We start from the raw sequence: 14279 nt of genomic DNA, 5'->3' as shown, positions 1-14279 counted from the left end.
CAGCAGCAGCACAGAGAGAAAGAGAGAGAAACAGCTACCGGAGAGAAAGAGAGAAGAGTCGTCCCTCTCGTCGAGTCACTATGTGAAAATGCCGAGGGGGTTGCTGGCTGCCGCCGCTGCTTCCGAGCGCGCAGCGCATACACGTATACACACACACACTCGTATGCAACGGCAGCGGCAGAAGCAGATGAGAGCGAGAGAGAGGCTAAAAGGCTATATAGGGATGCTGCGAGGGCGCGATCTCGGCACGTGGGGGGCGCGCAGCAGCAGCAGCAGCAGCAGCAGCGGCAACGGCAGCAGCACATATACACACAGGCACCGGTTATTGATCCGTTTTCTGCTGCTGCTGCTGCTGCCGGCTGCTGTGCTTTCTCTCTCTATGCTGCTCTGTGCTCTTCGCCGCACACGCCCCGCACACGTTTACACGTTTACACTCGCTTGCTCCGTACAGTGCAGCCAGCAGCAGCACATAGGTATATATGGGATATGTAGTACCGTACCGCGTTTCGCTCGCTTCGCAGAGCCCTGTTGTAATTTACCTCCTACATCGTGGGGCTGCTCTCTCTCTCTCTCTCTCTAGGGGAGTAAGAGAGAAAGAGAGAGGTTTTTCGTTCTTGCTGCGCGGCACATTTTTGCCGATTTATTTTTACAGATTATCGTTGGTCAACAAACTTTACCACGCGCACGGATATAGATACACAGAGTCTCGTGTAGCCGACGCTTACGCCGGACGGATCGGAGTCTGGGGGTGCTACTGCTCACAGAAAGAGAGAGATAGAGAGAAGAGTTTGAGAAAGAGATTATACGCCCTAACGCGGGTTCTCGGTCGCTGAGAGAGAAAGAGAGAGAGAAGATTTTGAAGAAAAATCTCGAGATTTTCAAGCCGATGATTCGACCAGCAGGATTAAGTAAGATGTACCTGACTCGACTGCCTAAATCTTGTACGAAAGGGATTAAACGTATATTTTCCTGTGTACGGGGGGCAAATCTTCGCTCCGATACGCGCGAGCCCCCGCGGCTGCACTCCCATTTCTATATCTATCATACGCTATATACTATTTGAATAATGAAGCACTGTCGAGTACACGCGATTGTGTACTCGCGAACGAGCGAGCGCGAGTTTATTCGAGAGAGTTGGGTGTGTGTGTGTGTGTGTGTGTGTGCGTGCGGGAACAAGAGAAGCGCGCGAACTATAACAAATTTTAAACTATTCTCGACAGCGTATGTACTACACCTATATATAGTTTCGTTATAAACTTAAAATGCGGTGCCACTTGCGTCACTCTCTTTCTTACCCTCTCTCGGGCAAATTCAGAGTGACAACGTGTTTATAACTATATGCAAAGCAAAAAAGTAAAAAAAATAATAATGAGAACAAATAAAACTCCTCGACTCGAGGCGGATCGTGTGCAGGAACGGGTGGTGGAACTTTGCGCAAAAGTTTCATTACTCCCGCGCGAGCGAGCGCGCACCAAGCGATTCATTCATTAGCAGGAGTGTTCTTGTGAAAATTTAAAATCCATACAGATGATTCGTCGTCGCGCGCGTACCGATGAATTATAATGTTTTTCCTTGCCTTCCACTCGACTGCGACAACTTAAACTTGATCGAGAGTATGTGCTGGCATTTCACAGACACAATTTTCTGTATCCTTAGAGCGTGTAAAAAATCGCGTTCGTATCGAGCAATCCGGCTCGCGCGCAGGATCATACAACGATATTTTACGACAATTCGCGCGATGCGTATTCCTGCCATCCTTTTGCGACTCGTAACCACCTGAGCACGATAAAGTCGTTGTCGTCGTCGTCTCTCTCTCGGATATATACGTAACGTACAACACATGCATGTGTGCAGGGTATAGAGGACTGGCCGGGAGCCAGGCAACTTGTTTTTTGGCTGGGAATCGTAGCTATATATATATATTATACGAGAGAAAGAGAGAGAGAATGAGAAAGATCAGAGGTTTATCCGCGGATTTTCCACCGAACAGCGAGAGTCGATTGAATTCTATCCCGAACAAATTGTATAGTTATATTATAGGATCCTGTACATTGCGCTTTGTGTGCCTCTGGCAGTACGCGTATACACATTTGCAAAGTTCATCGTCCATTCATGATTTAGTTTCGAGCTTTTTTTGTGCAACGGATTCGATCGAGATACACGATACGAACGAGAAATGTTTTGGATATAGGTGCATTTTTCGAGTATAACTCACTTGTTTTACAAAAAGATTTGCGAAAGATTTGAACGAGGAAAAAGAGAGAGCGAGAGATAGCTTCGAGTCTGTAAAATATGATTTCTCAAAAATGTTTTTCTGAAGTATACTTCGAGTTATGTAATATAAGGTTGTGCAAAGTTTATTAGATTTTCACAAAAGTACTCGGCCCTTTTTTTCGTAGCAGTAGCAGCGGGGTCCATGAAATTCGCCTAAAAAAGGAAGCCTAGGAGGCTCTTGGGGGGTGAGAGCAAAAACGGGTAAAAGTATGGAGGAGAGAAAAAAAAGATTACGATGTCTACAAAGCGGGCAAGGCTGCGAAGTGCAGAGTTCTTACAATACGCGCCGGCAAGAAAGAAATTTCATTTCTCTCTCTCTCTCTTTCGCGTTATTATAGAACATACAAAATAATATATAGACGCGAATGTGTAGTGGGCGTGTAAAAGCACACGAATCCCGCACAGGAGAGAGAAAGAGCAGAAAAGCACCGGGCGCGGAGAGCTAGTTTTTGTGCCTCCTGACTACTAACACTACTGCACGCACAGAAATATTCAAACTAAACAACGCGAAATTGGGAGCATAAGCTGCGAAGGCGAAGTATATACTTCGCCTGTATGTATGCAAAAGAAAATTCGTACACTCGAGTACTAAAGGAAAATGAAATTTTTTGTGAAAAAGAGATGAAAGTATTATCGTTATTATTTAGTGCAATCATGAATGTGTTTCAATTATATCAAAAGTACACATGTATATTTACTCACAATTGATTATTTAACATAAAGTTAAAATAATTTCTTGGTTGAATTACGAATCCTTTGCGAGTTTTGCGGAAGATTTTGTAGATAAAAGAAAAATCTATTCGGAAGTTGTGATAAACCAGTTATCCCGAACAGCTCCATCCTCGGCAGGGGGCGCTCACTCGAGCTTGTAGGATGCCTCCTGTGACATCGAACGATTTTCATATGAACTGCGGTCGACTGTACAGAAATTCCTCGAGTAAACACTGACGCCGTAAAGTTGCTTAAGTTTCATTTTGGGAGAAAACTGCTGTAATGCTTGCACCCGCATGGAATTTCATAATCTCTTGCGGTGTAATTGGGCTTGATGCAGGATAAAAATAGCGTATCGGAAAATTTTCTCAATCTTGAATGGCTCGATTCATCGTCAGTTTGTCTAGAGAAACGAAATCGATCTGCAATGCGTTGAAAAGCATTTCTCGAGCTTGCTGGGTCGTTGTCGACCGCATCGTCAATTTTTTCGTCTGGTTTACGCAAACTTTGCACGTATCTAGTCGTTCCTCCACGGCATCTGCATCCTCTTGGTTTCTGTATTGAGCAAAAATAAATGCTCGTTAAGCTGAAGTTTTCTTAAAATTCTTAAGTATACTTTCTCTTCCAATACCTTTTGCTCGACTTCAAAATTGCGCGAAGTACTTCCTTCTTTTTCTGTCTTCTGTTTTTCCATTCTGCTCCAGCGATTGATGGGCAAAAGTTTTGAACAGTCTCGGAAGTCTTCGTTTGGTGTTTACTACTTGCGGAGAGTCTAAAATAATTTAACAAATTTTAATTAACAAATATTTTTTCTGTTACTTCGAACTGATAATTGCTTTTTGAGTAATTACACTTGTAATAAAGCGCTTTCTCTTCCGGGCTATCGCTATTTTCCTCTTCTTCGTCGTTTGCGTCGTCTTTTGAATTCAGAAGATCTCGTAAACGACCCTTGATGCTTTGATCTGCTGCGCACGGCCCACTGTTAGCACCGCAACCCCTTTGATAAATATATTCATAGAGAGGATTATACATAAAATTCCACATTCATTTTTACGTTACTTTTTTCCTTTCGTTTTTTTATCATTATTGCTTTTCGAGCATTGACACGAGGCATCTTTTTGTTCAGGCTGGTTATCCGCTTCCGGAGTCTCGTTGGAGCCGAAGCTAACGAATTTCAATTCTTTTACGGTTCTCATGGATTATTTAATTTTTAAACGACAGAGATTTCAATAATTGACGCGTTATAACTTATTTAATAAAAAATTAACTAAGAATTTTGTTAACATTGCATACAAATACATTCACTCCATGATAAAAAATAAGGCTACAATTTTGTGTTTACAATGGCACATTATTCATTTGTTTCTTCGCATTTAGTTACGAATATTTGAAAAATACAATTAAAATAAGCATCAATTGATTCAAAATAAAATTAACAATTTATTCGTTAAGTACATGGGTACAAAATAGTACATATTGTACACATTTTGATATTATTATAACGACAACTTATCGAAATATTTGATTCTTACAACTTTCGCATTCGCATTCGACAATCGATAGTGATAACATACAAATTGATACAAAAAAAAATAAAAATTTTATATAATTTCATTTCATAAGAAAACAATCATTGCTGTCTTGAACAAAAAAATTAAATTTTTTTTATAGAAAAATTCTAAATAATTTTATTAATAATATAAATTTCTGTTTCATATTAATTTATAAACTTCGAAACAATTTTTAATATTCGAATTGATTTGAATCATTAATATATTGATTTTTAAAATCTTGCAAATATTTAGAACAGAAATACTTCAATGAAAAATTTTTTAACAAGTTTCAAGAAGCAAAAATTGATTGTTGCATCTTTAGAACTCTTAACACTCCGAATAAATAGAAAATCATGCTATTTAGCATCTTATATCACATTTTTAAGTATAAATATAATAGTTCATTTAGAAAAAGCTTTGAATTCTTCATCTCGCAAAAGCTTTTCCGCTAGAAAATTCTTTTTATCGTGGAATACTTATACAAAAATAATCTTAAAGTTTGCTTGGCAAACTTTTAACAATTCATTAATAAAATAATTTTTTACAAAATGTTTTCGTTGCAAACAATTAGTAATGTTTTGATGTGAAATATAGATCTCGAATTAACATTGAAGTAACAGAAGGCACTTGCTTTTTATCGTGCATCGTTGGATCTATATTATTAAAACTAGCGTAATCGGTGGCAACTTTTCGGGCCACCATTGTTAACATCTTGGCTAGATCGGTGGTGGCCGAGTACGTATCTATTATTTCACATAAACTTTGAATGTACCAGGTACCTTCTTCTGGATTTCGCCATGAAAAAAATCCTGAAACATCATCTCTTTTGAATATCTGCTTCTTTTATATTTGGAACAAAATTAAACAAAAACTCACCTTGTACAGTGCTATGAGCGAACAAGAAATCGGCATGCGTTGGAATTTTGTACGACGCAGTTGTAGAATCTGTTTCAGTCGGTGAACGGCTGTGTATGGACATATTCGATTGCAATTTTATTCCTGCATCAATATCATCACCTCGGCAGGCCTGTTAACAGAAGAAGTAATTTAGCCATAATCTTTCCAATGAAATGTTAATTATCATGTATTTATCGTGTCCTTACCTGGAAGAAAAATAATTTTGGTTTTCCAGCCAGAGATTTACATTTATCTGCCGTAAACGGTTTCCACAGATCATCTATTTTGTATACTACATTTTTGGCACAGATCAAGTCATTCTTCAGGCCGTGAGTCAAAACAAAAATACAAATACAATCATTATTGGTATGATCCTCGGCAGCAACTGAAACAATGAGAAAAGAGATAGAAAAATGGATCTACCTCAAAAATCAAATGATTATATACTATTGATGATATTACGTTCACTTATTTTGCTGATAATGCCGCTGTGCTCGTAATCGTCGCATATATCCACGCTAAAACCGAGTCGCTGGAAAGTCTGCTCTATTCGGCGCGCGTCGGCGCTGGATCCGTCACGCGCGGCGAAGCCCGTGTCGAAGTGCTCGTGATTGAAGATAACACATCTGCCGCGATACATGTGCTCCATGTTGTACCTGTCGGCATCCTTGTGCGCCGCCATTTGCCCCATGGCTTCATCTTGTTGGCTAGACAAAAACAAAAATCAAAGTCTCAATAATTTGCTCGTTGATTAGTTGAATGTATTAGAGAATCGTATGCTAATTAGAACACATAGTTACTGTGGAATTTACAATGCATAATTATCTTCGTCGACGAAGCCGAAGGCGTCGTGAGTGTCGTGGTTCTTGAAGGCCCAATCGGGCGCGTATGATTTTCTGTTCTCCGGTGTGGAGTAGCCCAAATCCGGCGAGGTCTGCAAAGAAAATACCAAAAGCAATGAATCGTCGATAACGCAAACAACAAACCGCAATGAACCAATGAAGATTCGAGTAGGCGTGCACTATACTCGTTATGTACTCACGGTCAGGTGGGGCCAGGTGCTGCACGAGCGCAGATTGTATTGGCGCTGCGGCGTCAAAAAGCCGGTGCTGCTCGCGGCGGACGGCGACGCCAAGTCGGACGGATGCAGCGAAGACGAGACCGCGGAATAAGGCGTCGCCGGCGAGGCCGCGGTGCTGCCCATACAGTCGATCACGTCTCCCACTCGGCGGCGCCGGGGCGGTATCGGCGACGGCGAGTTGTAGCGCAGATGATGATTGTCCATCGCCTCGTTGAACTGAAATGCACGTACGTAAATGAGTATTGAGCTACAACACTGCTGTTCAAAAAACCACCTCGGATGGTAGCAAATTACGAGGAAAAAAGAATAATTGTTAAATCATCAAAAACATAAGGAGTCGTACTAGTGCGTTGAAATCGATGCAGTTATTGTTCCAACAATCGATCGTGTTCATCGAATCGAAGAAATTCATCGGAATGTATTCGACAATAATTATAATACAAACGATCGCACGCGATCGTGCACGAGCAAACGAAAAATCTCTCTCCAGCGCGATCAGCAGCCTCGGACGCTCGAGATAGGAATGCGTCGTCGTATCGGAGCGCGCGCGCACTTGCAGCGTCGCTGCTCTCTCCCCCCACCCCGCCGCGGAGCATCGCGCCACGCTCGGGTCTCGCGAAAAACTCACGTGTGCGAACGCAGTGTCGATGACATCCTGACCATATAGTGTGTGAAACCTAAAATTATAATGCGTAGTATTAATCTTTCGAATCAATCGTTATACCACGGGATTCACGTTGTCGAAGTCAGATGCAGCGCGCGAGAAGTGTTTTACCGAGAAATACGTTAACGCGAATCGAACGCGTGTTCGGAACTCGTTCGAATCGTTAATCGATTCGCGAATATCAGAGTGTAGTGTTTAATCGAAACGATGTCTTTATAATACTGATGGCGTACAAAATGGAGTAAGTCAACTAAAAATTAGAGCAACTAAATCGTCCTTTTCGTGCAGGTATAATACAAATGTGTGCCAAAACAAAGCCGTCTCGAGAACCGTTATGAACTTAATGCGACGCAACGTATACGATTCATTCAGTTTACATTAGCTGTAATTATTTCACTTTTTCAATATGACGTACATTACATTACACAAAAACATTGAAATACGTACGCGTACACAAACAAAACAGTTCGATGTCTGTAGCGGGCGGCGACGCCGTGTAGCACGCGTTGACCCCCACACGCATACATATACACATAAACACTCGCAAACGGCAACGGTCAATTTTTTTTGAAAATTCGAACGCACCATCAATCACAACGACATACACCACTAACCTGCTGTATTTTTCTCTTAGGCATCATTGATCGAGATTTGGCTCGAAGGATGTTCGCGCGAGGACGACGACGACGACGATGTAACCTGCAGGGTCACGCACTCGCACAAAGGTAAACACCACGTTGTACTACGTACTCGCGATGCAATTGTAGTTTCGGAGCAGCGGTAGCAAGCAACTACGACGACGCAGCTACGGCGAACTTTGAAAGATCTTGGATCTCGCTGTGGTCGAGGCGCTAATGTTGATGAAGAAACGTCGGTAATCTTCGATATCGGTACTATCAACAGCCATTTGGCCCTCGGAGAAAAAGGTAAAAACTGATCGGAGCGCCGGTAGCTGCTCACTACGATACACCTTGATGTATACTGATGATCGATGATGACTGTTTTGGGGCTCGTCTCGTTTTGCTCCGAACGCCAATATAATAAATACTATATTACTATATATAGACGGTAGCAGCAGGCGTGTCTCGACAGGTTCACACTGACCGCGCGCTCTCACACGGACGTAAGACACTTGCCGCGGGGAAAAACTGTCAGCGACTAAACTAACTATATAACGGCGAGCGCCGAGCGTCCCGCGACTATACATCTCCGCTCGGAGCGACCGAGCGCCAAACTACTTGTGTTATGTTCTTTCTCCCTCGCATCGATGGGAGGAGAGAGATCCGCGTCGATTTGTTTATACGAGTGTTACATAGGTGTGTATCTGTGTGGGTATTCGATGATGCCTTTAATGCTGCTACTGCTGCTGCTGCTGCTGTTGTTGCTACTGTGTTGGTATCGCGAGTTTTTGTATACATACATCGATATACAGGACGTATACATTGACTATGCCCATATATGGACAAGTTTGTCAAATGTCTTTTCTTATTCTATTTAAGATTGTTTTGAGTACATGTACTTATCACAGATAAGATCATATTATCTGTTCCGCATTTCAGTTCCGAGTTCAACGACGCAATAATCACTCGATCGCGCTCGTCTCTTCTTTGCCCTTTAAATCGTAATTTATTTTTCGTTTACTCGACGATCGTTTAGCCTGTATGTGCGTAGTTATGCCCATATCGTAAGCGTTCACAAACGTGAATTGTTAAAGTTCGATTTTTTTTCGCTTAAAAATAAAGTCTATAATTTTATTGAATTAGAAAGAAATTATTAAAAATATTACACGTTGAATTTACAATCATGTACGTACATTGCACACTGTATTTGTCAGCGGTACGATTTTCGTCGCGATACTTTCAGATACAGCTACGAAATTTGTCGAAAAGCTGATCCGATGATGCGAAAACCTTACAAGAACTTTGGGATCCGCAGCTGTCGGAAACGATCGTCATTAAGAAGAAACGAGAAGCTCTTACATGGAACTGAATGTCATACAAAATATTTTTGCATAATCATTCGACAACGAATTTGGATTCGTATGAAAATTTTCTTGATACTGTATTAATGCGAATTTTAGTTAATTTTAAGTAATCAATACGGTTGATAGATGTGGGAAGAATTACGATAGGAGCAATTCTAAAATCCAAGTAAAGAGCCATTTGCCTTTTTTTATTTAGGGCCGATCGTATGAATTAAGACGGATCAAGTTGAATGCTGTAAGAAGGTAAATAAACTAAAAGAAAAAGAAATACCTGTGGAGTTTTACTGCGAGTTATTTGTAAGCGTGATTAGATGAGTAGCACTTTTTCCTGTAACGAGTCGCGTCGCACGGGTACTTTTCGTGACGGTGATGTTGTCGTTGAGCCGATGGGGTCGAGCTCGTTGCAGCTGTTACGTGACGACGATGTTGCACTGCGGTGTATGTTGAAGGTTCAGCAAAAGCTGCTACTCGACTAGGATATCGGTGTTGGGGTCAACTTTGCAGTTAGATGTAGGAACTTGTAACGAGAACTTGTAGGTTGAAAATATTTATTTTTTAAGTTCACGCTTTAATTTGGCACGAATCGCTTCATCACTCCGTTAATGACGATAGTTTTGTCTTACACGAAGGAATGATCAGATCTGCCTCGATGCTCATTTTTGGCCTGTACTTATACTGATTTTTGGACCAGCCTTTTTGCAGATATCCCCTTTCTGTACAGCAGAGGGAGTGAAATTCTTGTGCGCATTTCAGAGTGTATGGTACACGTCACTCTAACTTTTAATTTTCGTTTATTCTCTCGCTTTTTTCTTGGACTAGCCTCATAAACTCGTCATTTTATGTGACCTGTCAGATCGTGGCCTTGACAGTGCTCGCTTCCTTGCGTCCATATTAGGGATATACCATAGAAGCAAATATACTTGCGGCATATCAAGAGGTGCGGTAGCACCTAGCCGGCAAAGTATAAAACAAAAATTATATGAAAGCATACTCAGACATCTTCGTGAATGTCTGTACATGTTGTGCATCGATATGTAATTTTCAATTGGTTCAAAAAAGGTTGAACGTGATTGAAAGGGTTGAAGTTTTGCAAAAATCTGCCTTCATTAGCTCGAAAATGCGAGATGAAAATAATTGAAAACATACGTATTTTTCTTAATTTGCTTTAACGTTTCTTATAAAATCTGATGAGATTCATTTCAATAACTCGTCTCGAACTTTGTCTTGAATCTTCGCGAATCGACAATGATTTACTCTGCACCGGATAAGAGAACCATTTAATCAGCTTTGAGGATGATTTTTGGGACGTATAATATTCTCTTTCTTTTTATTTTGCAATTTTTTCTCTAAGAAGTTGATTAGAGGAGAGATAATTCGCTTTACGGGTGTTACAGTTATTTCAATTTTTGATACTCGTCTTTGCCCGTTCGTTTGTACGCTACATCACAGAGACTTGTATAGGACGCGCATTTTATTGATTACGAATTTTGACTCATAATGATACGAATAATAAAGATATTTACAAATATTTTTTGAAACAACTTTATATATATTATTAGACCACCTGTACAAAATCAATTTTTCACTTATACACACATAATCTTATTTTATAAAACAATTAGATCAGCAAATCGTATCTTCATAGTTTTTCCCTTTAATCGCTGTCGTCGGTGTTGCGCGGGGTCCGCGTCAAGGGTCGTCGGCTGTCGTCGTCGGAACCATAAATTATCTCCTCGTCAGACTCATTGATCATCGAAAACGACGGATTATCTTTAGTAATCGTCGTGTCCACTATTAAAATTGGTGAAAAAAATTGTTGTCAAAAGAAAAAAATTAAGTATCGCTCATATATGAAAGTATAGCTATGACTTACGTTGGCCAAAAACTTGTTGAGACGCGGGCGAGTAAACGTATGCCATTATGTAGAGGTAAAAATTAAAAAGGCCATAGAGAGCCATAAATTGCGCTGATGTCCTATAATGAGTGGATAGTCGCCCAGCGAAACTGTCTTCCAAAACTCCGGCGCCGAATTGACGAATCGTCACTATCGTTACAACAGTTACGACGATTGTGGCAAATAGTGACAGAAATCTCAGCCGTAAATCTATTAGAGCATAAAAAATCAATTGGGTAATGATCGTTTTTAATCATTAAAGAAACAAAAAAACAACAAAATGAAAAATAATTTTAATTTTTGGTTTATACAATGAAGCTTACCGAAAAATGGCATCGATCGTAATTCACTGTATGACCGCAATATTAATAACAATAAATATCCTATGTACACTCCACCGACGGTAAAGAAGAAAACTTTGAATCCCTGTAAATATTAAAAATCGATTACCATGAAATTACACAAATCGCCACAAATATAAAATTAAAGTTGATGAAAGCAACATTTAAGAAATACTCACGTAATAATTAGACGTGTCGAGAACGTAATTGAAGGTTGGATCTTCCAGTTCGGACCATCTCAACCAAGTGGCAAGTACCAGGGAAGCTCCCCACAAAGATCCGACGACGAGTATTTTTGGCAAATAAAACGTCAATAATCGTCTTTCGTTCTGCAATAATTAATTTTTACATTGAATAAGAATATTAGAAAAGCTTAAATATTGCTATTTTATCGATATAAAGATGTATTACTTGTCTCAAGCCGTGATAAATGCACAGCCAACACATCAATATGGCACATAAGAAAGTGGTTTGGAAGCAAGCGTCTATCATACCTGGCAACCAAGAGTTTATCAAAAACGTCGTTGGAAATAGTGGATCTGGATCGATCAAATTTATGTATTAATTACTAATTTCTGGAATTATTGGGCAAGATTAATAGATCATTTCATACGCACTATTGTACAGTATCAACAAAGGTAATAGGACCGAGACCCATTTTTGTTCGATGGACCAGTCGTTGATGGGGTAATTTCTGAGCGTTATTCCAAACCAGCACTGTCAAATCATATACATTAGCGTCTGATGAGTTACGTAAATAAACAATAAAAATTAAGTTCTTACCATCACGATGAAGGTGAAGAATAAAAATACCAATCTGAACCATATCTCTAATTGCGTAAAGGCTGGATTGAAGTGCTTAAACTGAAAATCGAATAATAGGACCGAATTGAAAATACATCGATCTAAAAACATCTCATTTTTTGTGCACAATAATTGCTTACTGACGTAGAATGTAATGTCTCGAATTGTGTATCGTCGATGGAAGCTCTCGAGTCCATAAAATCGGACGGTTATCATGTAATGACTGTAATCCAAATATCCGAGATGCGCCACGACTATTTCCTCGCAATTCTGTCGTTCGCATTTTAAATGTCTCGTTCTGGAAATCATCATTGTTTATATTCGTTATAAAATGTTTATAAAATGTCGTGAAAAATTCAGAGAATTTTATAGCAATATTAATTACCTATTGTGGCTACTTTCAGGCTTGAGAACGTGTTCCAGTTTATTGTCGAGCGTAAGCCCGTCTATCACGACGCTAACTGTAAAACTTTTGTCGTATATCTCGTCTGTAATAACAATTTCGATGCGTTTTAACGAGTTTTATCGTAGTTAATTCTGGCCTTAAAATGTTTCATCGATGTTTATAATTACCATCTGTATTTTGAGTCGTTAGCTTTGCTATCACCCAAAGTTGCTGACTGTAGTACGATAAAGGCGGTGTATTCATGATAAAAGGACCAGTAGCCATTTCACTGGCGTTCAAATGTGCTTGTTGTGGAATTGTTACTGTTATAGGAGGTCCTAAAAATTATTTTTTTAATTTATTTTTCGATAAAGTTCTAATTTTTCTCGGTCGTCAAATCATGAAATTCTTACCTGCGAGACCAATAAAAACTGCCAAACAAAAGCATGCAAAAAATGCGACTATAATCATAACGAATTCTCGTTTGTGCATGGAGTATAGTCGCATGTTGACGGATCTATTGAGAACAAAAAACAAAAAATGTAACGTAATTATTGGACTTGGAAATTTAAATAAAAAACCTTACCTTTCACAACGATCGTGATGATAAGCTGGTGCGATGTATTTATTGAACTCGCTGAACAAATCACTGAACTGTGACAACGCGTTGCGTATCCTCAAGCTCCAACCAACGGATGGCGAGTGGTAAGAGTAACCCAAATTAGGTCCGTCCATTTCTTATCTGTTCTTTTTCGTTTTTTTAACGAGAACAAAATTTTGTCTAAAAAAGTAACCAGTTTAATGAGTATTGAAATGTATTGAAACAAGAATGTAGAAATAGTCCCATATGCTGTGCAAAGTTTTTATCTCATCCCATCAATATTGATTAGATGATTTGCCAAAATTTCCTTTTATTGATCAGTGGGTTTACTATTTTTATTTTCAATTGATATACGCTTTGATATTACATACTCGATAAAATCAAAAGGCTTAATTCACTCGGAAATCTTATTATGTATGATGCCTTTAAAAACTATTGATTCTTATTGCTTTGACAAATATTTTAGGAAATATAAAGTGAATGTGAAAAGTTAATCAAACTTAAAATATGCAATTCTAACTGTTTAAGTAAAAAATTGTACTATAAAAACGCGTACCTTACTTCAAAACAAAGCTGCGTTGTATTTCCTTATCCAAAACTTCGAACGTAATTGTCGATGTTTATGATAACCCATGCCAGTTTACGTCTCGACGTCGAACAAAGACTCGACATTATGACGATAAATTTGATGAAAACACCACCTTCAATTATCCAGTCTAACAACGAATTTTTAATACATTGTTTAAGAAAGAAGAGACGCAATAATACAACTCGCAGGTGTGTGTTTTACTGTGTGTGTATATGCGCGTGACAACTGACAGGGCTATGTAAAAGAAAAAAATAAGCACGTCACACGAGCGACACCGGTGGTGGCGGTGGCGGCGACGGCGGCGTCTGCGCATACAAATAGCTTATCGATTATTCCTACACCCCTACGCTTGTCGTGTGTGTGTGTGTGTGTGTGTGTGTATAGTTTGTGCTGCTGGATATATACTGCTCTTCGTTTCTTTCCAGATGATAGCCGATAGGAGGGTTGACGCATGCGCGAGAGCTTGCAACATACCTCGGCCCTCGCTGTACAGATGTATGG

At 39.7% G+C, this 14279-nt stretch overlaps 2 protein-coding genes across 3 annotated transcripts; both read right to left on the bottom strand.

Moving 5' to 3' along the window:
* Positions 1–4750: 4750 nt before the first annotated feature.
* On the bottom strand, positions 4751–8369 carry LOC106656095 (caspase-1-like). 2 transcript variants are annotated; one of them, XM_014376762.2, is made up of 7 exons: positions 6860–7021; positions 6478–6732; positions 6248–6369; positions 5898–6142; positions 5642–5820; positions 5415–5565; positions 4751–5347 (listed from the first exon to the last, which is right to left on the bottom strand). In XM_014376762.2, the coding sequence occupies exons 1-7, from the start codon at positions 6926–6928 to the stop codon at positions 5106–5108; spliced, it is 1263 nt and encodes a 420-aa protein (XP_014232248.1). In that variant the 5' UTR covers positions 6929–7021; the 3' UTR covers positions 4751–5105. The 2 variants fall into 2 exon arrangements, with proteins under 2 accessions (XP_014232248.1, XP_014232249.1); XM_014376763.2 differs by lacking the exon at positions 6860–7021 and adding an exon at positions 7795–8369 and having other exon boundaries at positions 4752–5347.
* A 2362-nt stretch (positions 8370–10731) lies between these two features.
* On the bottom strand, positions 10732–14002 carry LOC106656110 (transmembrane protein 181). Its single transcript, XM_014376785.2, has 13 exons — positions 13746–14002; positions 13175–13369; positions 13002–13105; positions 12777–12926; positions 12589–12691; positions 12348–12501; positions 12183–12263; positions 12017–12116; positions 11811–11938; positions 11579–11728; positions 11382–11484; positions 11038–11268; positions 10732–10955 (listed from the first exon to the last, which is right to left on the bottom strand). Exons 2-13 carry the CDS (start codon positions 13321–13323, stop codon positions 10819–10821), a joined length of 1590 nt encoding a protein of 529 aa, XP_014232271.1. The 5' UTR covers positions 13324–13369; positions 13746–14002; the 3' UTR covers positions 10732–10818.
* Between the last annotated feature and the right edge of the window lie 277 nt (positions 14003–14279).

The sequence above is a fragment of the Trichogramma pretiosum genome, unplaced genomic scaffold, assembly GCF_000599845.2.
Source record: "Trichogramma pretiosum strain Unisexual culture from Peru unplaced genomic scaffold, Tpre_2.0 scaffold4, whole genome shotgun sequence".
NCBI lineage: Eukaryota > Metazoa > Arthropoda > Insecta > Hymenoptera > Trichogrammatidae > Trichogramma > Trichogramma pretiosum.
This window is presented reverse-complemented; position numbering and strand designations above follow the sequence as displayed.

Bases quoted from the DNA above. Each gene is read 5' to 3' on its own strand.
- LOC106656095 (XM_014376762.2), bottom strand. From the start codon at position 6,928: ATGAATTTCTTCGATTCGATGAACACGATCGATTGTTGGAACAATAAC. The intron at 6,143-6,247 runs GTAAATTCCACA...GTTTTTGTCTAG, and splicing joins GACGAAGATAATTATGCATT to CCAACAAGATGAAGCCATGG. The intron at 5,821-5,897 runs GTAATATCATCA...TCATTGTTTCAG, and splicing joins TATCAGCAAAATAAGTGAAC to TTGCTGCCGAGGATCATACC.
- LOC106656110 (XM_014376785.2), bottom strand. From the start codon at position 13,323: ATGGACGGACCTAATTTGGGTTACTCTTACCACTCGCCATCCGTTGGT. The intron at 12,502-12,588 runs GTAATTAATATT...GATGATTTCCAG, and splicing joins CCTGAAAGTAGCCACAATAG to AACGAGACATTTAAAATGCG. The intron at 11,269-11,381 runs GTAAGCTTCATT...ATGCTCTAATAG, and splicing joins ACGATCGATGCCATTTTTCG to ATTTACGGCTGAGATTTCTG.